A 27,502-nucleotide genomic window follows, 5' to 3' on the forward strand; every position below is an offset into this window, starting at 1 on the left:
TTTAAGGATGTCAATATCAAAAATTGAGCTACCATTTGTACTGAGCCATGCCAGACTTCAGACTTCATGGATGTTCTGGCTGGCCTGGCTCTATACTGGTGGCAAAGGCTAATCACTTTTGGTTCCTGCAGGTCAAAAAGTTAACGATTAAATGAGCCGTGTCACGACAAAACCAACATAATGGGTTTGCGACCAGCATGGATCCAGACCAGCCTGCGCATCCGTGATCAGGATCCATGCTGTTCGCTTACAAACCCTATAACAAGTAGAGAAACTGATAGCGAACAGCATGGATCCTGATCAGACTGCGCGGATGCGCAGGCTGGTCTGGATCCATGCTGGTCACAAACCAATTATGTTGGTTTTGTCATGACACGGCTCAAATTACCTGTCTCAATTTTTCCTGCATTTTAGCCTCTTTATCTTTAGAGTCTGCCTGTACACGTCGTAACATTTCATTCATCTCATCTTGAACGCCTCTCATCTGAGGACTATCCTGACCTCCACGTGAGAGAGTATCATCTAGGGCCTTATTTAACTTCCTTGAAGCTCGCTCTTGACCTTTTACATCTGACTGAAGGAGCTGCAAAAAGGGGAGATAATCTATAATATCAAATATACAGACAAGATAGAGGAATTCTCCTGAATTTTTACTGTAAGCATCAGCCTGTATACAAGAGGTTATTATGAGACATTTACTGGATTCTTGGAAATTAGAAATTTTATTCTTTCCCTTTTAAGGCCAATTTTAACTTAAATGATTCTTTAATTCATTAAACTGCCTTCAACCAGAGTTGAGACTTCAATTTTTTTCCAAGTGGACACTTTATAATTGATGAATATCTTTTTTTTCTAGCTCTAAGGTATCATTATTTTCATATATAACATATGAGTTTTATCATATGAGCCGCACCATGACAAAACCAACATAATGCGTTTGAAACCAGCATGGATCCAGACCAGCCTGCGCATCGGCGCAGTCTGATCAGGATCCATGCTGTTCGCTTACAAACCATATAACAAGTATTGAAACTAATAGTGAACAGCATGGATCCTGATCAGACTGCGCGGATGCGCAGGCTGGTCTGGATCCATGCTGGTCGCAAACCCACTATGTTGATTTTGTCGTGACACGGCTCATATTTATTTCATCTTGTGATAAAACCTTGCAGCTTATTTGAACTAACCCATACTGGTGTCATATGGGGAAACATGGTTGTGAAACCACTTATCAGGACTTGAACCAATGATCCCTGGGTTGAGAGGCACGCATCTTAATACACTAGGCCATCACTGCTTTTTCATATTACATACATTGTATTTGATAATGAGGTGTCTGAACAACTAAAGGTGTTCAGGCCGGCAGTTTATATTACTCACAAAAATCAGTGTAAAGACATTATGATACAAATCTTCATCACCCAAATAAAGTTTTTGAGGGCATAATTTTATACATTTATTTGTATATTGTATCATATTTTGTGATCAACAAAATGATATAATATTGTGTTATTTTATATTGTTTTCATCACCCAAATAAACTTTTTTTGGAAATTTATTTGTATATTGTATCATGTTTCGATCAACAAAATGATATATATTGTGTTATTTTAAATTGTCCCACTCCATTATCACACTTACATTCAATTTCTTCAAATGTTTTTCAAGGCATTTAGGATCGCCTGTGGCTATATCCATAAGGTTTAACTCTGTCATTGCCTTCTCCAGCGAGTTTGTAACGTCCAGCATACCTCGTTCAATATCACCAACCTTACATTGCATCTCCTGAAGGTTAGCCTGCAAGAAATAACATTATACACTGTATTATGTTTCTTTACTGATCTAAAAATATATCCCTAAAAATTTATGTTAATTTATTAGCCTGGGAGGATACATTTAATTCATTAAAACCGAAAAATTGGTTTGTCAGATACTAACTGTTGAGCTTAAGTTATAATTTTGAATGTGAAGGTCAAATATGAGGCAATGTAATATTTCATAACTGAAATGCCATGCTTTATCTAATTAAATGCATTTATATACTTTTTTCTTCTTCTTTTTTGGTTGAGAGACAAGCATAATATTCTATAGGATTTCTGGACAATTACCGTGAAATGATTAAAATTTTCTATTTTTAGTAACAAATAGGTGTCTGTGAGAATTACATTTGCTGTGACTGTAAGTTAAACAAAACATAAAACATTAAGCCGACAATTTTACAAAAAATTCACACAAACAAAATGTGCTAAAACAAACTAAAAGACGATGCTTTCATACTCTAATAAGAGATAAATTTCATCTAATAAACTTCATGCATGTAAAGCTATAAAAGGATGGTCCATATTTTGATATAAAAAGTGACCATGCAATACCGTTTTAAAACTAAATCATTGCATATTATTGATACACATTAAAAATAAGTTAACTTAAAAGAGAAGGCCATGTAAAAATGAAACTTAATTTTACAACAAAAAGACTTATTGCCTAAAATAATATAATAATTTAAATTCAATATATGCTTAGACTAAAAACTACACACTCTACCAGGGTCTTTCAAATACAAATACCCTGGTTCAACACAGATCGAATTGAGTGAAATATCTGCAGTGCTAGATACAAGCAAAACCTAGCATGCTTAAAATAGAATAAAATATGTATCACACATCAAAGGTCTTAGCCCAAACTATCAATTTTAGAAAATAACTACAAAATTACACCATGCATTTATATCTTTTTTTTCCTTTCAAAAGTTAAAAAAAAAAACTGTTCAAGATGCTAACCTTTCATTGAAAGATGTGTAAAAATGTGAAACCTTTGCCATATATCTTTTTGTCCATTTTTAAATACACGTAGTAATGCCTGCATCTTTAGTTTCATAAAAATGATGGCAAATTGATCAAAAATTATAACTGGTAAAAAAAAAAAGAAATCTTCAAACTTTAGCATTACTCTGTTAGTTTAAACAAAATACTGGCAAAAAAAACTGACAAACTTGGTGGAAACACTACAATTTAATGACAATTAATTCAAATATAGGAAGAAATGTTTCAAGACTACAACACAATGACCAAATTATCTACCAAAGGGCATTATTCAACAAAATTGATAAAAAAAAATCAAGATTTTTTTTTAAGTTGAAAAGGGGAAAAAATCAAATTTTTGATGTATTAATCACAAGTGATGTGAAATTAGTACGGATTTAGTAACATAACAGAGTTAACCAAAATGATAAAATAATGATAAGTTGGTAAACAAATAACCATGATATATAATTTACTAGGAAACATCTCAAACAGGCTTACACTGTCCAGTCATTTGTAACAGCCTCACCCCCAACCCCAACCGGGAGACCCCGACTCTCACTTTCTGAAGCATCCACTCAACCTCCACCTCCCCCTCATAGTTCCCAAAGAAATTTATTCCAGACACAGATATGACTATAAGCAAAGATTTTACCTTATGTACTGTGGATTTACTGTGGTGGTAAAATTAAATCTCTTTAAGATAGCAAGGAATATGTCAGAACTTGCAGTGTGGGGGGCATAACATTTACAAGAGATATAGAAAATACATGGTTGATGTCGGGATGGAGAAGGTTTATCCGGTGAGCGAGAAAGTGTATCTTGGCGAGCTCCATCCCGACATCAATCATGTATTTGATTTATCCTGCTTTTTATCATGTTTTTGGAATAATTAAATGGTTTCATTCTTACTTTCCCATCTATAGATATGTAGTTTTGTTTTGCTGCTAAACAATTGATGTCATCATGTGACGTAATGACTAGAGATAGATAACTTTATCCGGCAAGGCTTTATCCAGCTGATGTTATAGACAGTAGCAGGATAAATTACCATCCAACTGTCCTGTCCCTACAAGGCACAGCCTTTACCCAGGAGGGAAGATAATTTCTAATAGTTAAATTTCCCACTATTCCCCTGGGCCCCCGGGGTTATGGGCGGGGTTGGTGTTACAACTGACAGAAGGACAAAAACTTTAGTATGGTTCAAACAATACATAATGAAAAAGTAAATAGTACACTGAACAAGAACAAAAAAGGTAATTCAATCACACTAGAGATAGGTACACCTCCAAAATGTCAATGTTTATGCTAAAAATCTTAATAAATCTTCCCTCTTAGAAAAACAAAGAAAAGTCCCTTCTAAATATTTCATATTGATGTCTTCAGTTTTTCTTTAAAAAAAATAAAAAATTTATAATATTTTTCATTCTGAAAACCAAAACCATTTGCATTAGTTCTAGGCAAACAACCCTATTACACTACAAAACACATCTTTTCATATCATTTTTATCTAAATAACTTTCCATAATTTCCCCTAAATGGCAAAAAAATCATTGTAAAATTAATGTATTTAGCTCTATAAAACATAGCAAAAAAATAAGAAAGAAATTTTCTAGTCTCTATTCTTCCCTTCAAACACAAGCATTGACACAGGAAAATTTCTGTACTCACCAAAGAAATGTGACCTTTAACCTAAATAGTGCAAAAACATCACCATAGCAACCATAAGTCCTCAATAAAGATGTTAGTGTTCCTTAGCAACAAGGAAATATACAGTGAAATCTCTTGTGTTATCAGATGTCATGGCAACAAAATTTTAATGTTAATAAATTTTCACGATTTTTTTTTGTTACACAATGCTACTTTTGAATGACCAGAAAAGCATCAATTTGCAACTAAAATCAAATCAAATTGTCTTGAACATAAATGATGACTATCCAAAAGTATAACTAATCATAAACAAACTTATTATTCCAGATAAAATTAAATAATTGAAAATAAATGTTACAATATCAAACTATACAATTTTATCCTAAAAAAATATCTCTTTAACTTGAAAAAATTGGAAATATAGTAATTTTTGTTGCCATGGAAATATAGTAATTTTTGTTGCCATGGAAATATAGTAATTTTTGTTGCCATGGAAACATCTGATGTCAATTAAACAAAAAATAAAACAGTGCTAAAATTTTAATTAAATTTCAAAGAAGATCACATTTTTAAACTTCTGCCTCATATATGAATGATTATGAGAGAGATTACTATTATGGCCATGCAACATGCAGAATTTAATCATAAAGTAAGAGGATTTTTGTCTGTTTCATAGATGTCTACACACTATCAATTTCCTATAATTCTAATCCCTTAAAATTTTTTAAAATTTAAAATTTATTTTGTTTCTTTAAAATTTCTTTCTCAGAATACTGATGACAAAAAAAAATTTGGATAAAGATTTAGATGAATCGATTCTTATTAAAGATTAACATGACTGTCAGAATTAACCAAAATTATCATGCATTATAAGTTTAATAATAACTTGTCCAGCTTTACTTTTCTGGAACTGTCCATTATACATTTTAAGGGAATGGCTTAAATCGTTAAAATTTATCTACCAATTAACAATACAGATCCTGATCTAACTTCATAGAAATGTAAGCTGGTCTGACTCAGGCTTCATGAAGGTTAAAGGAACTCCACTGAGGTTCAAAATCATAAAATTTATATTTTACACACATCAGCTGGGGCACGTAATACAGGAAGACATGCAAAAAAAAATTCAGAAATATACTAAAAAATGAATTGAAAAGCGTATTTTTGTGCTATATTTGATACGATTTGAGTTAAAAGCGTTTAAACGCTTTTCCATTTTGGGTCATTTTTCACAATTTGAATAATTATCCTGGATAAATGGCAAGAGCGAATGAACACAAGTTATTGATCTAGACCTACATCAAACTGAGCACTAATCTCGAAAAATTATTTTCAGTTTCGTCATGTGAAAAAAACCTCAGTGGAGTCCCTTTAAAGTTAAGAATGAAGTTTCATGCTCTACTCAAAACTGTATTTAAGCCATTAAAATAATGAAATTACAAAATGTATTTGCATTTCTTCTAATTTTTTTGACAAAATTTTCAAAAGTGCATGATTATGAAGTAAAGGGTAAATTCTAGAAAAAATATCTAGACTACATTTAACAGACTGTTAAAAACTGCTATTATTTTTCTTTTCAGGTTTCTCTTCAGAAAGTATGTTTAGTTCTAAGACTAAAGTTTTGTAAGACTAACGTTTTTGTTATTACAAAGGCAATTAGAATCAACTCTAAAAGTCTAAAATTTTTATTATTATAAAGGCAAAATTAAAATCAAATCTAATTCTATGCTATTAAATCATCTAATTCAAACTACTCATTTCGTAAGAAAAAAATTTCTACTTTATTTTCAAATTTAGTCAGCTATTTCAAAGTTAGAGCATTTTTTCAGGCACTATTTTCATCTAACAAGGAGGCCAGTTTAGAAGAGCCAGATGTTAAAATAATATTCTATAATAAAAAATGTAAGTAATAATAAAAGTTAATTTTGTATTTTACAAGTTAATAAAATGCTCTGATAGTGCAATCTACCCGCTTAGAATTAGTTCCATACTTACTAATTGTTTCTATAAACAATTAATATAGCAAATGATTAATTCTCAAAAAAGAAGCCTTTAAATTTCACAGATATATAAATCAAATGCACCCTAAATTTATTGAGGAATTGGATAATTGTTCAAGTTCAAACTTAAATGGTCTTTTTACCTTATTTTTCATTCTCAACTTAAAAAAAACAACTTTTTTTAGGTACAGTTTGAATGTTTTCCATTAAAATGGACCATCCAAAACAAATTGAAATACCTTCAACTACAGTAAATTGAAGTTGCTCTTGTCAGTAAAATGTTAAGAGGAAAGAGAGATTTTGATTTCAACACATTCATAAAGTGTTGTGGATTGCTGCTAAAGCCATTGCTAGGGGCCGTGAAAGATGCTGCAAATTACATACTCTCTCGAATGAACTAAATAAAAGCGAGTCGGCTATCACCAACAATTTTTATTTTGTTTTCACTGTTCTAAAGTGATCTCCGATTTTCAGAATTTTTTATTTGACTTCACTTTGCTAAGACAATGTAAAGAAACTCAAAACTAAGCGGCCTAAAAGTGTAAGTCTTTAAAATGAATGTGTAGAAAGAACTAATTTACTGACATTTGAAATTATTCTACTTTAAATATATTACATAAAGAAAAGAAAACAATTCAAATTTTCTAAAATCCTGCACCAAAAACAATAAAAAACCAACATTACTATGATTATTTTGTTCTACTAATTCACACTAAACAAAACAATGGGCATGACATGAGGCAATGACTTGTGAAAGAAATTCATTTCAAGATCAATCAATCAATCAATCAATCAATTTATCAAACATTGCTAACTTTGAATCAGTGTAGATATCATTATATCTATCAATGCTAGATGCAACAATAAAATACCTATATGTCATAAAGAACATGTACACAGCTAGGCCAACCTGCACATCCTTTCGGACTGATGAGACTATATTAGTGACTGACCAATTTTAGTACATTTTGAATTTTGGATTCTGAAATCCCTAAAACTACATAATGGACTTCTCCAAATTCAAAGCAGGGTAGCCAGACTGTTTACCAAGTTTATAGGTAAGTTAATATGGCAGCTAGCATTGAAAGATTAAATTCTTAAAATTCAATAAAATAAATCTATAATAATACAATTATTGGTATTCACTATGAATTGTGTTTATTTCACTTGTAATAACTAGAACTGCCACTATCATGGCGTGAATACCCCCGCATACCACTTTGTCAGAATCAACAGTGGCCATTTAGAACTCAAGGACAACCACCCTGCCAAATCTGAGGGGACTAAGCCAGTGCATTGCTAAGTGATGTATTCTACATGCTTCAAATGTGAAAATGTCAAAATCAATACACTCTGGACAGGCATTGGGGAAAAGCTTTATTTTGACAAGGTCCCTGTGACCTTGACCTTTGACTCAGTGACCTCAAAATCAATACGAATCATTTACTAATCATGACTAACCTCCATGCCAAATATGAAGACTGTGGGTCATAGGAACCTTAAGTTTTTGGGCAGACAAGCTTTTTGAAGTCAAGGCCCCTGTGACCTTGACCTTTGACCTGGTGACCTCAAAATCAATAGGGGTCATCTACTAATCACGACTAACCTCCATGCCAAATATGAAGACTGTGGGTCAAAGGAATCTTAAGTTATTGGGCGGACAAGCTTTTTGAAGTCAAGCCCCTGTGACCTTGACCTTTGACCTGGTGACCTCAAAATCGATAGGGGTCATCTACTTATCATGACTAACCTCCATGCCAAATATGAAGACTGTGGGTCAAAGGAATCTTAAGTTATTGGGCGGACAAGCTTTTTGAAGTCAAGGCCCCTGTGACCTTGACCTTTGACCTAGTGACCTCAAATCGATAGGGGTCATCTACTAATCATGACTAACCTCCATGCCAAATATGAAGACTGTGGGTCAAAGGAATCTTAAGTTATTTGGCGGACAAGCTTTTTGAAGTCAAGGCCCCTGTGACCTTGACCTTTGACCTGGTGACCTCAAAATCGATAGGAGTCATCTACTTATCAATGACTAACCTCCATGCCAAATATGAAGAGTGTGGGTCAAAGGAATCTTAAGTTATTGGGCGGACAAGCTTTTTGAAGTCAAGGCCCCTGTGACCTTGACCTTTGACCTGGTGACCTCAAAATCGATAGGAGTCATCTACTTATCATGACTAACCTCCATGCCAAATATGAAGACTGTGGGTCAAAGGAATCTTAAGTTATTGGGCGGACAAGCTTTTTGAAGTCAAGGCCCCTGTGACCTTGACCTTTGACCTGGTGACCTCAAAATCGATAGGGGTCATCTACTTATCATGACTAACCTCCATGCCAAATATGAAGACTGTGGGTCAAAGGAATCTTAAGTTATTGGGCGGACAAGAAAAAACCGACGCACGCCGGACGGCCAGACGGCCGGACGGACAATCTGATTCCAGTATACCCCCCTTACAACTTTGTTGTGCGGGGGTATAAAAAAGGCCATCAGCTTGGGGAACAGAAAATGCTATAAATAGTTATTATTAATTTGCAGGAATAAAATGAAATTCTAAATACAAATGCTTGAATACAATAAATACTTTGGCAATTTGCATAACTGAAGCATTGGAAAAAAGAATTTTTATGTTTTTATAGTAACATAGACAAATGTGATACATCTGAAAGCTGAATATTATATTCGGAAATTAGTATTTTTTTTATATTTTTCTCTCTTTCTTTTACGTTAAAACAAAGTGTCTACCTCTCGTTCACTTATGGCTTGAACCATATCTGCCCATTTTGCATTGATAGTTTCAACGGGACGTTGAAGGGTTTCCGCGGCAACTGGCGACATATCTTTAAGGGCAGCTAACTCTTGATTCAACTGTTGGACATCGGTTACATGCGGGTGAACATTGGACTTGAAAAACTAAAACAGGAAGTAGAACACAAAACCAGTTAGAAAACAAAAATGTGAAAATAATATAACAGGGAAAATAAATGGGTAACATATAATCCAAAAGCAAAGATAAAACAACAAATGAGCCGCGTCACGACAAAACCAACATAATGGGTTTGCGACCAGCATGGATCCAGACCAGCCTGCGCATCCGCACAGTCTGATCTGGATCCATGCTGTTCACTATCAGTTTCTCTACTTGTTATAGGGTTTGTAAGCGAACAGCATGGATCCTGATCAGACTGCGCTGATGCGCAGGCTGGTCTGGATCCATGCTGGCCGCAAACGCATTATGTTGGTTTTGTCGTGACGCAGTTCAAATTATGTGAACCTTTAAAAATGTCTGTGTAACCATCACCAGCAAATCTCAAACTGCTTGTTTTTATGACCAGAATAGATATCCCTGCCTACCCTTTATATAAGTATTGAATTTTATTATGTTTTATTTCTTTATAGTTTTCATTTAAGTTACTTAGTGAGAGATATTCTAAAATCTTTCAAATTATAGTGTTTCAAAAGGAATCTTTCTTAGACTGTAAAAATATTCCTTGATACAATAAAATACAGAACCGACAAAATTCACTGGAAAGAATTTCACAAATTTTTTTTTTTTTCACATTATCACCATGACTCAGCGCTTTTTCGAAAATTCATGAAAACCAGAATGGGCGTAATGATAAAAGGGGGAAATAAAGGGAGATAATTCATTACCTTCAGCTCATCCACTTGTTTCTGAAGTGTATCAAGGTCGTTTGACAGAGGTTTCATACTGGCCAGCTTGTGCTCCTCCACTGGTAACCATTCCTCCAGGGACTATGATATAGATAATCAATAAATAAAGCAATGTATATTTGAAATGTGATTCAGTTTAAAGTATATACAAATGTCTCAGTTATATGGCAAGAGTCGAGGAAATGAATTTTGTTTGATGGACATACATGTATGTATTATAATGAAACTTTACTTTATTTTGTTTGATGGACGTACATGTATGTATTATAATGAAACTTTACTTTATTTTGTTTGATGGACGTACATGTATGTATTATAATGAAACTTTACTTTATTTTGTTTGATGGACGTACATGTAAGTATCATAAGGAAACTTTACTTTATTTTGTTTGATGGACATACATGTAAGTATCATAAGGAAACTTTACTTTATTTTGTTTGATGGACATACATGTAAGTATCATAAGGAAACTTTACTTTATTTTGTTTGATGGACATACATGTAAGTATCATAAGGAAACTTTACTTTATTTTGTTTGATGGACATACATGTAAGTATCATAAGGAAACTTTACTTTATTTTGTTTGATGGACATACATGTATGTATCATAAGGAACTTTACTTTATTTTGATTTGTGTCCTTAGTGTATACATAATGTCATGTCTCAGCTATAAAGCTTGAGTCAAGGAAATGCATTTTGTTTGATGGACTTTGATGGACATAAAAGTATCATATATAAACTTTCAAAAGGAATCAAATATTAAAAAAATATTGTCACCTTAGTGCAATAAACGGTTAAGTCCTTCTAAATTAAATAGAAGTTAATCAGTAATTGCACTAAGGTTATGATATACAAAATTATGAAAATTGTGGAAAGCAATACTTCTGACCATCATGGTTGTTACCTTCAATTCCTATAACAAGAAATTACGAAAGTATAGACCAGAAAATGGAAAATTTGATCCCATCTCCACATAAATTATAAGTACAAAGTGTCAATATGACCATAGAACTACAGACTTATGTCTTAAAATATTACAACAAAACTTGGTTTGACACATCACAATGTATGGGCCTACCTCTTGAAGTTGCTGAAACTTGTCAGCGTGATTTAATGCCGTTCTCAAATCATCGTCTCTTTCTTTAGCAATATCGTGAACATCGTCAGCTAAATGATGGATATCCTCTAACTGTTTACGTATCTCAATAAGACCTGGGTCACCAACCAACGTTCCTAACTGTTCACCTTTCTGTCTACACTCATCTAGAGACAACCTGGCCTTACCTAGTTCTTTTCTCAATTCCTGTTATTTATAAATGAAATAAATTTACATGAATACAAATGAATGATTTAAAAGCATTTCTTTGCAAACAAGAGCAAGGTGTTTTTTCTTTATAACAAAGCAACTGTTTTTTCTGTTTCAAAATACCAGAAAATGAAATATAAGTTCCAAAATGTATATATTTTTTTTGCCTAAAAAATGTCAGAAATCTTGTGGTCTGGAAAAGTGAAACTAAATTGCATATATATTTTTTGGACTGTATAAAATGCTATTTCACCATTGGTTAATTTATAATAAATGATTCATACTGTATTTCAGCCATTCAAATCTAAGCACAATATACATTAGGAAATACTATTGAGCATGATTCTTTGAACATTGTATCAAAATAGGCCAAACATTAGTTATCATCTGAAAACCATTTTTCGATTTTTAGTAACAGTGACTTTGACCTTGACCCCAATACCAACCCAATATCTCATTCCTAACTGTACATGTTTTCTGGAAACCATTTTTTCTATATTTCAACCACTCCTTTGACCGCAGGTGGTCTAAAAGCAATACCAACCGGGGTTTCCTCAATAGTTGCTATATACCAAGTTTGATTACAATAACTCATTCCAAACTTTTGTTATCCTCCGGAAACCATTAGGGAGATCGAGCGAAGGACCGACCGACTCCTATATACTGCCCCCAAACTTCGTTTGTGGGGGGGTATAAAGAAAAGAAAACACTGCAATAACATTACCTTCAATTCTTTCTGTTGTTCTTTCACAGTTTGAGGGTCAACACCAGGAGGTTCCTGGGATATCATATTATCTTTAAGATCACGCAAGTTACTCATGGTATCTCCGCACAGATCGTGGAACTTCTCGGCAACTTCTAAGGCATCTTGTAAAGCAACTTCTCTGTTTTGAGCACCTTCTTTAATCTGATTGGCCAATCCATTCAATTCTGAGATTTTCTGTTTAATATCATCAGCTGAAAGTGCAAATAATAATTGATATATTCATTACTGTCACCTTTTTAAAGATATACTATGCTCATCCTTGCGTAAAATATTTTTATCACAGAAATTCATTGAAATCTATGAAATTCTTATCCATGGAATATGTCTAATTTGAATAAAAGAATGAATTACTTATTTATTGAAAGCTGTGTTCCCTATTACAGGTCAAATAAAGTTGTTTTTTTTTAAAATAAACTATATATTCACATTGTGACCACCAATAGTGTGTAGGAATTTGAAAATAACATAATTATGAAGTGAAAACATGTTTATTTTATAAATATTTACAAAGAGACTGTGTAGCAATTATCAATTCTAATATCAAATTTGAGCATACTATATTTTTACGAGATCATGTTATACGACCTTTAATTTTCTTGAAAAATGTTGTTATAGAACTTGTCTTATTCTAGAAATTGTAAGTAGTCCAAGAGAGGATCAGCTCAGGCCAGTGTATGTGGTGGGAACAACAATTAGTATTTGTGTGTTTGTTTGATTGGGTTTTATGTAACACCAACACAGTATAGGTCATATGGCGACGTTTCTGCTGTACAGGTGGAGGAAGAGTTCAGTGCTCTTTCATGTATTGTTTCAGGTACGAACAGGCACCTGAGTAGAAGCACCAACCTATAAGCTTACTGGAAAATAACCTCACATGTATTTACCACTGACATGAATAAGCCCATTCCATACATGCCATTACATCCCGGATGTCTGGGAAAGTCCCGGAAATAAGGTATCTGTCCCTTGGGTGTCCCGGAGATGATTTATGTCCCAGTAAAAAAAAAATCTTAAATAATCTACTTTCAAGCAAGAAATTTTACATTCAAACTGAGCCTGCAATATTTTTAACTTTACCATGTCCAAAAAACTTGAACACCCTACTTAAACAATTATTATGATCAGCAGTATATAAATACTAAACATACCTTCAATTTCGTCTTCATTTCCTTGAGCAACAACTTTTTTGGCCATCTCTATTGCCCTGTGTATATGTGGTCTACTTCTATCCAACTCTTCCAGGATTACCTAATCATGAAATAAATTGTTAAATATTGTCTTATAAACTAATATTAACATGCAATGTCATTTGAAGAAATGATCCAGTCTTAATCATTCAACTATTTGATTACTAAATGGCTGAAGATGCCATCTGTTCTATTTCAGAAATAGAGATGAGGACCATCCATCCCTTGCACAAAACGTGTAAATCTCCATCAGAATCTGATGAAATTTCCTGGTGGGATTCAAACCCACCTGCTGTGTGGGAGTTGTGATTATTTTTTTTTGTCTACAAAGTTGTAGAACTGTACAGAATGACAACCAATCTCCTGGTGTCTTATAATAACAGTGTTCTCAACATAACAATATCAATAAAATTTTATGTCCCTTTTGTTGAGGGAAACAAACAATATGAAAAATTTTATAACAGTCTGTCAGGTGGGGAAAAATTATTGTAAAATTGATTAACATTCCTGCTAATACATGGTAACTGAAAAAGCAAACAAGCTTTGAAATGTAAGATAATTTACAGTTTTACCTTATTTTCTTCAAGGTCATCTTTGAGTTTATCTGTACTGGCTGGTATTGGGTCAGCATTGACAATAACTCTGTTCAAGCCAGAAAGGTCCTCTAACAAATTATCCAACCCATCTGACACCTGAACAAATATCAACTTATTTATTATATCAAATCTCAATAAATTTATAATAAACAAATTAAAGAAAACAAAATTCTAAAAATATCAGCTCATTAAATATAATTCTAGTCTAACATGATTTCTGAATCAGCGGTGGGAGACAAATGACCATTACACTCAATGCCTGGTATCAAATTTCACCTCGCTCAAGCATTGAATCAGTGAACCCTGGATTACAAACCTAATGATCTCCCTATTGAGCTAAGCAGGAACATGTAAACTTATAGAGACGCTCACAATACCATTCCTGGAACAAATCAGTTACTGAGAAATGGGTGTAAAGTTTCTTGCTCAAAGAAACCAACAGCTCGTTTTCTTTACCTTTTTAAGACTATAAATTATGCTCTTTACTTTAAAGTAAGAATTACTTACATAATTATGTTCCTAGCAAAATTTATCACATTTAGGTTGCATTATAGATGTACAAAATAAATTCACGCAAAAACAATTAAAAGTACATCCATGTAATTTGTTAATTACTATAGACAGTCCCGAGTATTACAATTTCACTATAGAACAAGTGTATTAAAATTAGAGTATTTCAAACATTAGTCAAACAAACCTCTTGTGTCATGTTCTGCCTTACGTCGGACATCTCTCGAAGTTTTCCTCTCGCTCCAAGTTTCAGTTTTTCAAATCTTTCGTTTACGTTGACAAGTTTTGTCTGTATGTCTCCGGCATCACTATCGCCACATAATTCCATTAGTTCTAGACCTGTGGCATTCAGGTCATCTATAAAAGGTTTCCTGTCTTCTATTATCTGTTGGGTTGTCTGTAGATAGAAATAAAGCGAATCTATTCATGTATTTTCATGTTTAGATATAGAGAAATATGCCTTGAGATAAATAAATGAATTTTCAAAATTTCAACCTTAAAAAAATTATATTAACAATTCCTCCATATTCTAATATTTGTAAGCTATTTCTGCGGATAGCTAGTTCACTTACTGCAAAATCATTATTATTTATGGGGCCCTAATTTTAGTGATTTTCAAGGAAACATCACTCCACAAATTTAAGATCAAAAAAAGTTTTATTTTGTGGAATGTAAGATTATTTTTGCATCACATTACTTGCATTTTAAGTTTTTTCAAATAATATCAACCAATTTATAAAAGACAGGAAAATGTCCTTTTTGTCAAAATAACAAAATTTCATGCCTACAAAATTCAGTTTCTTTTTGTTTGGTTTTATGGCGCACCAACACAGTTTAGGTCATACGGCACAGAAACAGGAAAGATGTTGTAAGTTAACCTCGGGTCTGATGCCTCAACCCGTAAAGGCAACCCCTCTGCCACAAGAGGCACAAAATTAAGTGGAACCTCAGTATGCACTTGACAATATTTTTTACTAATTTGAAAAATTTCTAAACATTCATAATATTTATTTTTCTCCTTGTCTAAAAGATAAAAGTCTTTACCTTAAGATTTTCATACTGTTTTTTCACTTGATCCAGGGTGTCCCCGGGAGAGCCTTGTGCCTTCAGCTCGGCTTCCATCTCATCCAGCCACCCGGCAACCTCGGCGTGACTCTCACTGAATGATGTTGCCAGGGGTAACGCAGCCTCTAACTGCTGTAGTCTGTCTGCACTCAAGTGACATACTATATCAGCCTGTCAAAGTAAAGTTGGTTTATATATAATTTTAGTTGATTGTGTAGAAAGATATCAGCCTATAGACATACTTTCGAATCTGTTCCTGGAACGAACCAGTACTGAACAATGAGGGTAAAGTTAATTGCTAAAGGAAACAAGAGCTTGCCTTTGGCGGGTTTTCAACTCACATAGCTTGTGATCTATAGATTACTAGTCTGACACGTTAACCACACAGCCATGCCACCACTTTAAGTATAGTTATAGATAACATTATTGTTTTTAAATACACTTTATATTTTGTTGTCATTCAAACAATGTCAAGGTGATGAAACAATGTAGAGGTAATAATTTTTTTAATATTTCAAAAGAAATAGAATTGAATACAGAAAAACAAAGAAAATTTTTTAAGGCTTTACTCTTTCTTTAAGGTCTGGAGGTAAAAATTCCAAAAACTATAAGACAGTATGATAATTTATAATGTGGCTATCTTTGACTTCTCTTATTATTATGTTGAAATAATTAAAAAAATTCAGGTCAATATTGAATAAAACACTTTTGGTACAGGCAGATGTTAACTTAAAACAATCTGAGAAAAACTTTGTTGGATAAATTAGTATATCTTCTCCTTAGTGCAGTAACAGGTTACGTAAATCCTTCTAAATATTTACTGGAGTTAACCAGTAATTAAACTAAGGTGATGATATTCAGGATACAGTGAAATCTAAATTTAGCAAAATTAAACTTAAGCAAAAGACAACTCAAGTTAATCATTAAGTAATCTTAAATCATGATTCATTATGATATGGATATCATAAAATCATGTCAAATATGATGTAAAATAGATGCTAAGATCATACCTGGGCTTTAATACTTTCAAGTCGACTTTTTATTTCGTCCGTCTGTGCGTTTGTTGTCTCGCGTAACATCTTGTTACACTTGTTGATAATATCCTTTACTGCATTACGCTTTTCATTCAGATCGGCATTAAATGACTGAAATTAATCATTGGACATGCATTAAATTTCTATTTCTATCTATTTAACATAATGAAATACATTCTTAAAGCCTGAACTTTACATTCCTTAGTCTGAACTTTATAACTTAACTGCCTCAGCTAAACTACATTATAATTAAATAACAAGCATTAAATTTTAAAGCTTGTTTACTTTTCTTAGAAATTAAATTCCATTCCCCCCACCCCACAAAACACAACATTTTTTCAGGAACATGTACCGAATAAATAATATAAATGCCATTAACAATACCAACATCCAAAATTCAGACATAACTCCTGAAAAATCAACACCACTTTTTCATTTCAATTCAATTTTACACTTAATCATTTACATTATTCAATTGGCAAGGGAATAGAATTTTCTGACAATACATATTTCATAGGTGAAACACCACTTCAAGGAAAAAAAACAACACTTTTCACATGTTTTCTTATAACTTATCTGTCTGATTTTAAGTCTGATTCACATTAATGAAATTGAATTTTATCTTTCTTTCTTGTTTTCTTCACTTTAAGTAAGAGATAAATACTCCTATAATTGTGAAATTTATAAAATTTAGTTAAAGATTTCCACATTTTGTACCTGTAACTTTAAATATAAAGCCATCACTGCAGATTTATCCAGCATGTAAATACTAAAGACTGAGCCAATGTTCAGATATTGCTCGAAAAACTTATTAAATTATTCATGCAAGTTCCCTACAAAATGATGTCACAAGTTCATGACCTAATATAATTCTAGTATAAAAATGAAGGAAATCATTTCCTTGGAACATCTAATTGCATGAATATTGAATGAGTTTAGCTCAGGAGTTTCTCTTCCGTAAAGAGTGCCAAGGTCAAAACACCCCAGAATAGAGAAATACTGAATTAATGGAAACCACTTTAAAGATGGTTTGCTCGCACTTCTGTAAGACCCAAACTCTATATTATCACATTAGTGCAGTAATAGGTTAACTCCTATTGAATCATATAAGGGGTTAGCGTGTTATTGCAATAAGGTGACAAAATGTATTATCAGAAATTAAATTTATAAGCTTTTAGATAATGAAACCACTTAAAATAAGAATGGACTATTCCAAATTGAAAGCTGGGCAAGACCATTATATAATTTAAGGGATGTCAGGGTTAATTGACCAAATAATATCCCCAAATGATGCATAAAATAAATTGCATTAACTCTCCATTTTCTCACATACAACAATTTCAAGTGTTTCACAAACGAAAAGAAAATGAATTAAACAGGCATCCACAGTTTCATCAATAATTCTTACATATAAAACAAGGATTGGGTCAAGAATTATGGTTAAGAATTACCAAAGTGCACAAAGGTGAAGAGCTCTAAATTTATCAAGGTGTTAAGGACATACAAAGTTGCCTGCTACAAGTGTGAGCACCAATTTGGTTCGTATATTTATGTTAGTAGAAATAAAAGAAATTGGACAGCATGATCCATAGGTGTTCAGAATAAAAAATTCACATGAAACTACTACCGATAGTTCTTTATTTTTGATTGTTTAACAATTTTTATTGAATAAGAAAATCTTTTCCCACAAAATAAATCAACTAGCAAACTTTTCAGACATGTTTAATATATTACCCTTGGGGAAAAACATTTTTTGACTGCAATTTGGAGACAATATTTTTAGAAATTTTGATACAAATGAAAAACTTTATATCCATTCCTATGATTTTGATGCTAACCACATTATATTGCTCATTAACTGAATACTCAGCAGAACAGAATTACTTTTTTTGGGGGTGGGGGGGGGGGGAATGGTGAAAAGAGGGGTTAAGTCACATGACATGTTGTAATGGTCATATGGTGACTTTCAAGCTTTACTGGTGAAGAAAGACCCAAGATGCCCCTCAATGCATTAATTCAAACAGAAAGGCACCAGAGTAGAACTTCCTACCAACTATAACCTTACTTAACCAAAGTCCCTGCCAGGATTCAGACCCACAATGGTATGGGGCAATGGCTTCAGGTCACTGACCTTAACCACTCAGCTGCTGCACAATAACAGTGTACAATAACACCTACCACATTTTCCTTCAGTTGTACTCCTAGGGTCTCAGGCTCGATGCTGATAGGTTCTGCCGTGTTTATTTCATTCTCAGCCTTATCCAGATATTTCAACATTCCATCAACCTCTGTCAGGGCCTGAAATCATGTTATAAACTTAAATGTATTTTGATGATATCCTTCATAATAATTATATACAGTGATATCAGAGAACCCCTGTAAAAAAACTAACTTTATCTTCTGTATCACACAATCATACCTTAAATTTAACCAAGTGTCAACTTTGTGAAGATAAAAACATACCATCCCTACCAGTCAATATTTATGGGGCCAGTCTGCATATCCAAACTGTCAGAAACAAAACATAACTTTGTTAAAACATGAGTTTTGTGACCAGTGCCCATCATGTTTGATAATCACAGAGAACAAGTGTGTGAGGTTTCAACCAATTCCCTCCTGTAGTTTTGCCGATAACAGAAAAGCAAAAACTTAACCATATAGTGATGACATTGACAAATGGGGCGAGTACATTTATCACTCTCGCTATTCTTCGAATAGGAGAGCTAACAAGAGCTGTCGGTAGGACAGCACGCTCGACTATTCTAAGTGCTTGATAGTAAAAGAGCCTTGATAATGTTGAATTTTTTAAGATCACAAAAGGTCTAATTTTTTTTTAATAAATTCATGTTATAGGCCTTAGAGAGAGTCTAATTATACAGTATTGGCTTGACTATTCAGAAGGTAATGTCACAAGGTTGTTTTATTGAGTATAATAATACTAATTACCTATGAATACATAAATTTGACAGAAAAGGTACAAGGGCTTCTAATTAAGATGTTTTATCAAGTAAATCACTGCTTTATTATTATGAATGCATAAAATTGTCCCAAAAAAAGGCACAAACCCTTCAGTAGTAATTGAGATAACAGCTTACAAGCAAAACTTTACCATGAATTTCTAAGTTGAAAAAGGGGAGAAAAATCAGCCTAAATGCAAGATAGAATTATGGATCTTTGTCAGTGACCTACAATTATGACCCTAAATGCATATGTGAAGTTTTAAATAAATATCTTTAATAGTTATTGAGATATGTAAAACTTGCAAGAGACTAAGTAGAAAAGGGGATATGAATCAGCTTTAATGCAAGATCGAGTTATGGAACTTGGTTAGTGACATACAATTATGACCCTCCAATTATGAATCTAAGTGCATGTGTAAAGTTTCAAGTAAATATCTTTGAAGACCTTTAACCTTTAACCAAAATTTCTAAGTTTCAAAGGGGCAAATAATTCTTCAAATTTTGCAGGCAGAGTTATGCAATTTTGCAAAGTGATGTGCATTGTTACTATAAAAAAGTATTTTAAATTTCAATTGAATATCTCAAGCAATAATTGAGATATTTGACTTTACAAAAAAACTTTAACCAAAATTTCTAAGTTCCAAAGGGGCATAATTCTGTCAATATTGTAGGCAGAGTTATCCAACTTGTCAATCTGATGTACCTTGTTACTATAAATAAGTATTTTAAGTTTCAATTGAATATCTCAAGCAATAATTGAGATATTTGACTTTACAAAAAACTTTAACCAAAATTTCTAAGTTAAAAAGGGGCATAATTCTGTCAATATTGTAGGCAGAGTTATCAAACTTGTCAATCTGATGTACCTTGTTACTATAAATAAGTATTGTAAGTTTCAATTGAATATCTCAAGTAATTATTGAGATATTTGACTTTACAAAAAACTTTAACCAACGCAGACGCCGACGCGGACGCCGACGCCGGGGCGACAACAATAGCTCTCATATTCTTCGAATAGTCGAGCTAAAAACTATATGAGACGCGTCATGACAAAACCAACATACTGCGTTTGCGACCAGCATGGATCCAGACTAGCCTGCGCTTCCGCGCAGTCTAATCAGGATCCATGCCGTTCGCTATCGGTTTCTCTACTTGTTATAGAGTTTGTAAGCAAACATCATGGATCCTGATCAGACTGCACAGGCTGGTCTGGAACCAAGCAGGTCGCAAACGCATTATGTTGGTTTTGTCATGACGTGGCTCAAATAAAGCAAGCATACCTCTAAAGAGACTTGTTGGACAAGCAGCTCTGTCAGTTCATGCCATTTAGCCTCCACCTCTGACAGACCCTCCTTCATGACAAACTGGTCACACACTCTATCATCATCCATCAGACGTCGTGACGTGTTTCGTAAATTCTCCATGTCAAATTCCTTCTCACGTTTCTCTCCATACAGCATGTCAACCTTTGCTTTCATAGCTTTCTGTGTTGTGCCTGAAATAAGAAGTTATACATTCGCTATATTTTATGTCATTCAAAATATAGTGTAGTCAATATATGAATAATGACTTCATCACCATGTTGACACATTATCTTTACACACTGGCAAAACAGCAGTAAATATAATGACTGTATTGCCAAATTTTTCAATTAAACTTTCAATACAAAGCACCAACAAAAGTAAATGAATTTTGCAGCAGTATGGGGATTCATAAAATTGCATGATAACAAATATATCAAAACAATGAGCTAAATGAGAAACATTGTTTTAAACTTTTCAAAGACCTAGTCATCACATGGTATATTTTCAAAAATTTTAAATTTTAAATGATTTTAAAATCAAATATTATAGACAGTCAAGATAATAACTTTGGACAGAAAAATGCAAGTGTAACATCAATTGGTTCAGTAAAAAACAATTTTGTCATAACTTGCTTACCTTTTGGTTTAGTTTTAAGATTCTTGATAGCTTCTGTTACCCAACCATCAACACTGACCATGTTTCCATCAATCTCATTTATACTTGACAACACTTCCTCCAGTTCATACATCCTGATCTCAGCCTTACGCTCAAGTTCACCTAGAAGCTCACTCAAGTCAGATAAAGCTTCTTCAGCATCCTGAGCAGACGACGTCTCTGCTGCCTCGTGTGACAATCTTTCTAACATTCCTTTGTTAGTTTCTATTTCAGACGTAAGAACTCTTTGGTCTTGCATCTGCTGGTTCAGTTTGTCTTTATCCAAACTTATGAGTGGTCTTTCATCTAGAATGTTCTCTGCTTCAGCAGCCCAATTTTTTAAACCTTCCAATCTATTTACAACACTTTGTTGCTGAGACACTGCTGTATCCAACTGTTGTTCTTTTTCTGCAATCTCTTCACTTAGAAGATCATGCTTATCCCTTACATTTGACACCTTCTTTTTCACATCATCAGCTTTATGTTTCATACCCATTTCATTTAAGCCTGCAACCAGTTTATCTGCTGCATTAGTAAAGTCCTTCAATTTTCTTTCCTGACCAATCAAATCTCCTTTCAGATCTTTAAGTTGTGCGTAGTTTTTCTTATCCTCATCAGGATTTTTACCGAACATTTCTTCATCAATGTCAGTAAGAGCTTGCTCAATGGTCGGATAGATGTTTTCAAGCTTATCATTCAGGTCATCAAATGTCTTCTTGTATTTGACAAGACCGGAAAGTTTTTCCAAATGTTTGGCACATTTACGGGAAATATCTTTGTATTTGGCTTCGAGAGCCTCAAGTTCATCATCGATGACCTGATTATCTCCCTCTTCTTGTATAGGCGGCATAAACTGAAGACGCTTCTTGAAATTTTCAGCCTCTTTTTCAAAATCCTGAATAGGGGTTTGATGAATAAACATGTTTTAATCTATCATTAAACACAGACTTATTCTATATATGGTAGTATCATTAAACTAGTGTTGACAAGGAGCAATTTTTCAGCCTATCTTTTTCTGTTCAAATATTTCAATTCAATTTTTCTAGACATTTAAACAAATGGATAACTTTTCAAATACATGTTCAACAAAATCTTGCAAATTATGACTGTCCTATAAAATGTACATTTTACTTATTTCATAATTAATTTACCTTGAAATTTTAAAATTTACAAACAGCAGAAGTTGGTTGCTATTAGAAATTTCATAGCAAAATGCAATACCTGCGCTTCTTCTTTAAAGTTGTCTGCCATCTTGATGACCTTTGACATTTCTTCCTCCTTCCCTTGGAGCTCTTCAACAAAGTCCTGATGGTTGGAAAACATACAGACGTGATTTTCTATACTCCATATGCTAGATCTTTTATATGGTTTATAATTCTTACTGGGTTTAAACATGTTGTAGAATTACGATACATTATTCCTACTCCATTTCCAACTAATATACCTCAATTACTTAAGTGATTTCTATGCATTTTTTATGACCAAAATGCAAATAACTACTTCACAAAATTAAAGCATGTTGTAGGCAAAACATACTCGTCATAACCATTTCAATATTAATCGTATTGTCTTGATGGAGTGTATGCATTTCAATGGCAAATAACAATAATTCCTTTATTGGTAACAATGTCTAATTAGCAAAATGTACACAAAAACACTATTCTCATACCAGTTTTCACATTTCATATTTCCAATACATATTTTAATAATTTAATCATGTCCTGACGATTATGAAAGAAAACTCTGTAAATATAGCATTAAGTTCAAAATGCGTAACTTGGTTGTGCATAGTCAAAACATACATTGTACTTCGTTCCAAACACATGGTCTTACTCCAATTTCATACTCCCCTCTTTTTTTATCTTTATTTCAATGACTTTTTATGATATTAGGCTTGATTTCAATGACATTGCAAATAGATTCTGCCTCAAAATATCATATACTATCTCTTTATACCCCGTCTGTTTACATTTAACTAAATAATTCAATGCATAAAAAGCAAGGTACGTTATCTTGCTTTATGCTTTATAATTCTTTCAAATAACACTGCAAAATATGACCATTATAAAAGTTATTTATGTAAATATTGGGAGCATCAAATTTAGGGACTTAGAATTTCTTTTTGAATTTGTTTTCTATTAATAAATTCAGTCCCAGTTAACTCCCTTTATTGATAAGTACAGAGTCTGTTTCAAATACAAAACACACAAATCAGTATTGGTATTTAGTCCAAATATTTAGACGTAAACTGTGGATTTGAAGCCAGTTTTTACATTGGTCAAATCCGCTTTTTTTTCGCATTTTCCAATAGACGTAAAAATGTAAAAATAAAGAAAATACGATGTCTTTCAATGAAGGACTATACTGGTATCATGATATCTTGCCAAGGGTCAGTGAGTACACTTGAAAGTCATAAAAACTTGAGTGATTATTCTATAGTAACATTATATCTTCGCAACTTTTTTCATCTTATAATTCTATCCCACTCTGAAAAAGTTGAATTTTGCTTTTGTTGTTATAAATTCAATTCTGCTTTGGTTGTTATAAATTCAATTTTAATTTAGTTGTTAGAAATTCAAACTTATAAATACTCCCTTAATTGAATAATTCTGTCATTTCCCAGTAACGGAAAAATCCGGTCAATATATCAACACAATTTTCAAAGCTCCTTTTTAACATTTCCAAACAACTATATTTACTTTTTTTATTTGGGATTCAATTTTAACGTAGTATTTTTATTCTTCTACCTCACAGGTCATGAACTTTACAGCCACGTACCCCAGCTTTAAAGATCTTTATATGTTCACTACATGTATAAGAATATATCTTTTCATAAAATAAATATCTATCTTTGATCTGTATAGCGATTGTTAAAGAATTAAGATCGTAAGATATTAAAATATCAATAATCAAATAAAAACTTCAACTTTTTTTTCCGCCAAAATGTCTGTTTTAGTGTTATACACATGAACTTTTTATATGTAAGATTAAATAATCATACATCATAATTTTTCAATTGTCCAAATCAATAATCCACTTTTAATTTGGTTTGTATAATATCTATATACTTAGTTTATATGTGAGTTTAATTCTTTTGCCATTTGCCATTACATTCTTTTCCGGTCCTTTTTTCCTGCATAAACTGTGTCAATTAACTTCCATGTAAATTTTAATGCATTTCAATTTATATCTTTTTGTTTTCACTATTTTTCCATGGAAAATTATTCCAAACACTAGACTGTGTTAAGTATTGTCAATAAAAATATTAACTTGAAAACTTGCTTGAAGTTTTATTCACTAATTTTACAGTTTATGATAGACACAATCATGGTCAATAAATATCGACCATAAATATACACACTTGATAACAAGTCAATGCCTTTATAGCAATCAAAGTTTCCTTTTTTCCCCAATTTTCCCATATAACTTATCTTAATTCCACCTGTCTTACTGTAATTGATTTTGTCTTGCGTTAACTTCCAGTATTCACTTCCTGGAAAAGCCTCGTGATTTCAATTTCTCTTATAAATCCATTTTGGCTTAAATTTTCATTTGCAATTTTATTTGCTGCTATCAGATATAAGTTTTAACTGTCATAATTTAATATATTAGTCTTACTTTTTATTTTCATGAATCTATTATTCTATCAATAACTGCGATACGATAGAACTAGATGGGAAAATATTGGACCGTTTTCAGCAACTTTAACTTGAAATTTTCTGTATATATGTATATACATAGGTTACAATTCACTTAGTTCAATTTCATTGTGCAAATTTACATGTCTGTATAACATATTGGTAAAAGTTCCAATGTTCAAATTTCCTTCATTTCACTTTCTCTCCTACCTAATTTTTACAGCAAACATAAAATTTTCAATGTCTGTACCAAATATTTAGTTCACAATCAATTTTTAATATAGAAATTCTTACACTTGTCATAAAACAATTCAAAAACGTTGAAATAAATACACATGTAACTTCCTTAATTTTTCCTTATTATACATTAAAGTAGTAATTTGTTAAAATGCATGCACTGAACTTTCAAGTAAAAAAAAAAGTACAAACATATTGTAACATTAAAATGCCATGAACTTTCAAGTGTTATTAAATACCAAACAAAAAATCCCATGCATATGAAATATTTATATCCAATTCACTATTTCAATGTATAAACCGTTAAGCACTCGAACATGTATGCATGTAAGCTATCTAATTTATTTTCAATTATTCATCTACGCTTTTCACTGGGTTTCACATAAAAAAAAACAATATAAAAATCAATATAGTCCCCCTTTTGCATTAAAACAATCACATTTTCAAACCAATTTTCACAATTTTCATCATAATGTTCCACTACAAGGCTATCTAATATATTCACAATAACAAGTTTTTAATGGCCTTTAATCAATAATCTCTGATAAGGTAGAATTACAATCAATAATTTTTGCAAGTTTTTTTATATATATATATTTTTTGTTATCAAGTTGTTGAAACAAAAGTTTAACTAAATCCTTTTCAAATAGTAAACACTTTTAAGTATACTGATTATAAATTAATTTTTTTTCCCCCTGATTTTTATTTTGTTTTGTTATCTTCAATTATATCATTTGTGAAGTATCAATAAAGTTCGATATATGGAATGTTTGCATTCTTTTTTAAGTATTCATAAAAGTTCTGAGTTTTCAATATAATAAAATTCAGGCTAAATGAAAGTTTTTTCTTGGGTTATTGGTTTATGCTAAAAAAAAATTGTGATTAACTTAAGACTGCTTATAAAATATTTGTTTTCTTTCAGTAAACCCATCTATTGCAGTTTTAAGATGTCATGGTGTTAGTAATTCCCATTAATTCATTTGTTTTTATACATGAATGGCCATCAAAAGGTACATTTTTAAGTCACTGACAAGCTAAACTCTAAGTTAAATAAGGCAACAGTGCAGTCCGGAAAGGGGTTGGGATTTTTGGTTGAATGAATGAATCCAAAGTCGGGCTTTGAACCCACAGCGGTCAGAGGCAAGTGGTTTGAAGTCAACAACCTTAATTAGTCTTGACAACTGACCACTGACTTAAATTTAAAGGGTTAATTATGTACTAACAATTTTACATTACTAAAATTTTACTTTGAAATATAATGTCATGACCGTAACCAAACAGTTAACTTTGAATAGCCTTGTTTTTGTTATATTGATCATTATAAATTTCATTTAATTGTTGGGTGTACAAAGTTTATTGACCCAAATGCAATATTAAACAGTCCTTTTTACAGTATTTCTTTACAATTCATTTACTGCCTATTTTATTATTTGAGTGTGATATTGTAAACCCTGTACCTCATATTAAATAGTGATGTAAAATTTGGTAAGGCTATATATCCAATTATTTTGCAGCAAGGAAAAATTTGTAATTTTATAAAGGGAAGTAATTCTTATGTAAAATTTTGAAGTTTTCAGATTAATTTTGTATTCATTGATAGTAAGATATTTAAATAAGCAATTAATAATTTTTTTTAACAAAATTAAGTAGAATTGTTTAATCTTATTTTTAATTACAATCAACTAAATAACATTAACTAAGTCACATAGTTAACATGTGTATGGCAATATTTTCTAAGCATAACTGTAGAGCTAAAAATTATTTAAAAACTGTGATTAAGTCTTACATATTTCATTTCAGACATTACATTTGAGAGCACATCCTGAGCAGAAGAGCCCAAACTCCAATTTAACAGATTTAAATCGCAAAATTCTTGTATTACCAGATCTATTTTTAGAAACATTTAGAATTTTAGAAATATTTAGAGTAAACTAACAACTAAAATTAAGATACTTGCAAAAATTAAAACAATGCCTGACATACGGTATTTGGACAACAAAATTAAATTAAAAATTTTACTCCACCACTTACAAGAATGATTTTACATTACCACTACATTAGGTACCATATACATTTTATGTAAATAAACATAGTAATCAATTAATTGATCTTTGA

At 32.2% G+C, this 27,502-nt stretch overlaps 1 protein-coding gene across 10 annotated transcripts in view; it reads right to left on the minus strand.

Annotated features, from left to right (window-relative positions):
- The window catches only part of LOC132758994 (microtubule-actin cross-linking factor 1, isoforms 1/2/3/4/5-like), a 126,403-nt gene that overhangs the window by 46,928 nt on the left and 51,973 nt on the right, over positions 1-27,502 (minus strand). For 8 of the 10 annotated variants that reach the window (XM_060750714.1, XM_060750716.1, XM_060750717.1 and 5 more), the window contains 16 exons: positions 22,734-22,817; positions 21,495-22,407; positions 20,835-21,049; positions 18,773-18,892; positions 16,571-16,705; positions 15,540-15,731; positions 14,683-14,892; positions 13,962-14,081; positions 13,351-13,450; positions 12,161-12,393; positions 11,209-11,433; positions 10,107-10,208; positions 9,198-9,365; positions 4,473-4,493; positions 1,642-1,797; positions 389-583 (listed from right to left, as the gene is read on the minus strand). In XM_060750714.1, coding sequence (XP_060606697.1) covers positions 389-583; positions 1,642-1,797; positions 4,473-4,493; positions 9,198-9,365; positions 10,107-10,208; positions 11,209-11,433; positions 12,161-12,393; positions 13,351-13,450; positions 13,962-14,081; positions 14,683-14,892; positions 15,540-15,731; positions 16,571-16,705; positions 18,773-18,892; positions 20,835-21,049; positions 21,495-22,407; positions 22,734-22,817 — 3,189 coding nt within the window. The remainder of the gene's footprint in view (positions 1-388; positions 584-1,641; positions 1,798-4,472; positions 4,494-9,197; positions 9,366-10,106; positions 10,209-11,208; positions 11,434-12,160; positions 12,394-13,350; positions 13,451-13,961; positions 14,082-14,682; positions 14,893-15,539; positions 15,732-16,570; positions 16,706-18,772; positions 18,893-20,834; positions 21,050-21,494; positions 22,408-22,733; positions 22,818-27,502) is intronic. The other 2 variants (XM_060750723.1, XM_060750715.1) reach the window with 1 other exon arrangement.

Source organism: Ruditapes philippinarum, unplaced genomic scaffold (assembly GCF_026571515.1).
Source record: "Ruditapes philippinarum isolate M1 unplaced genomic scaffold, ASM2657151v2 ctg2317_1_1_1_1, whole genome shotgun sequence".
NCBI lineage: Eukaryota > Metazoa > Mollusca > Bivalvia > Venerida > Veneridae > Ruditapes > Ruditapes philippinarum.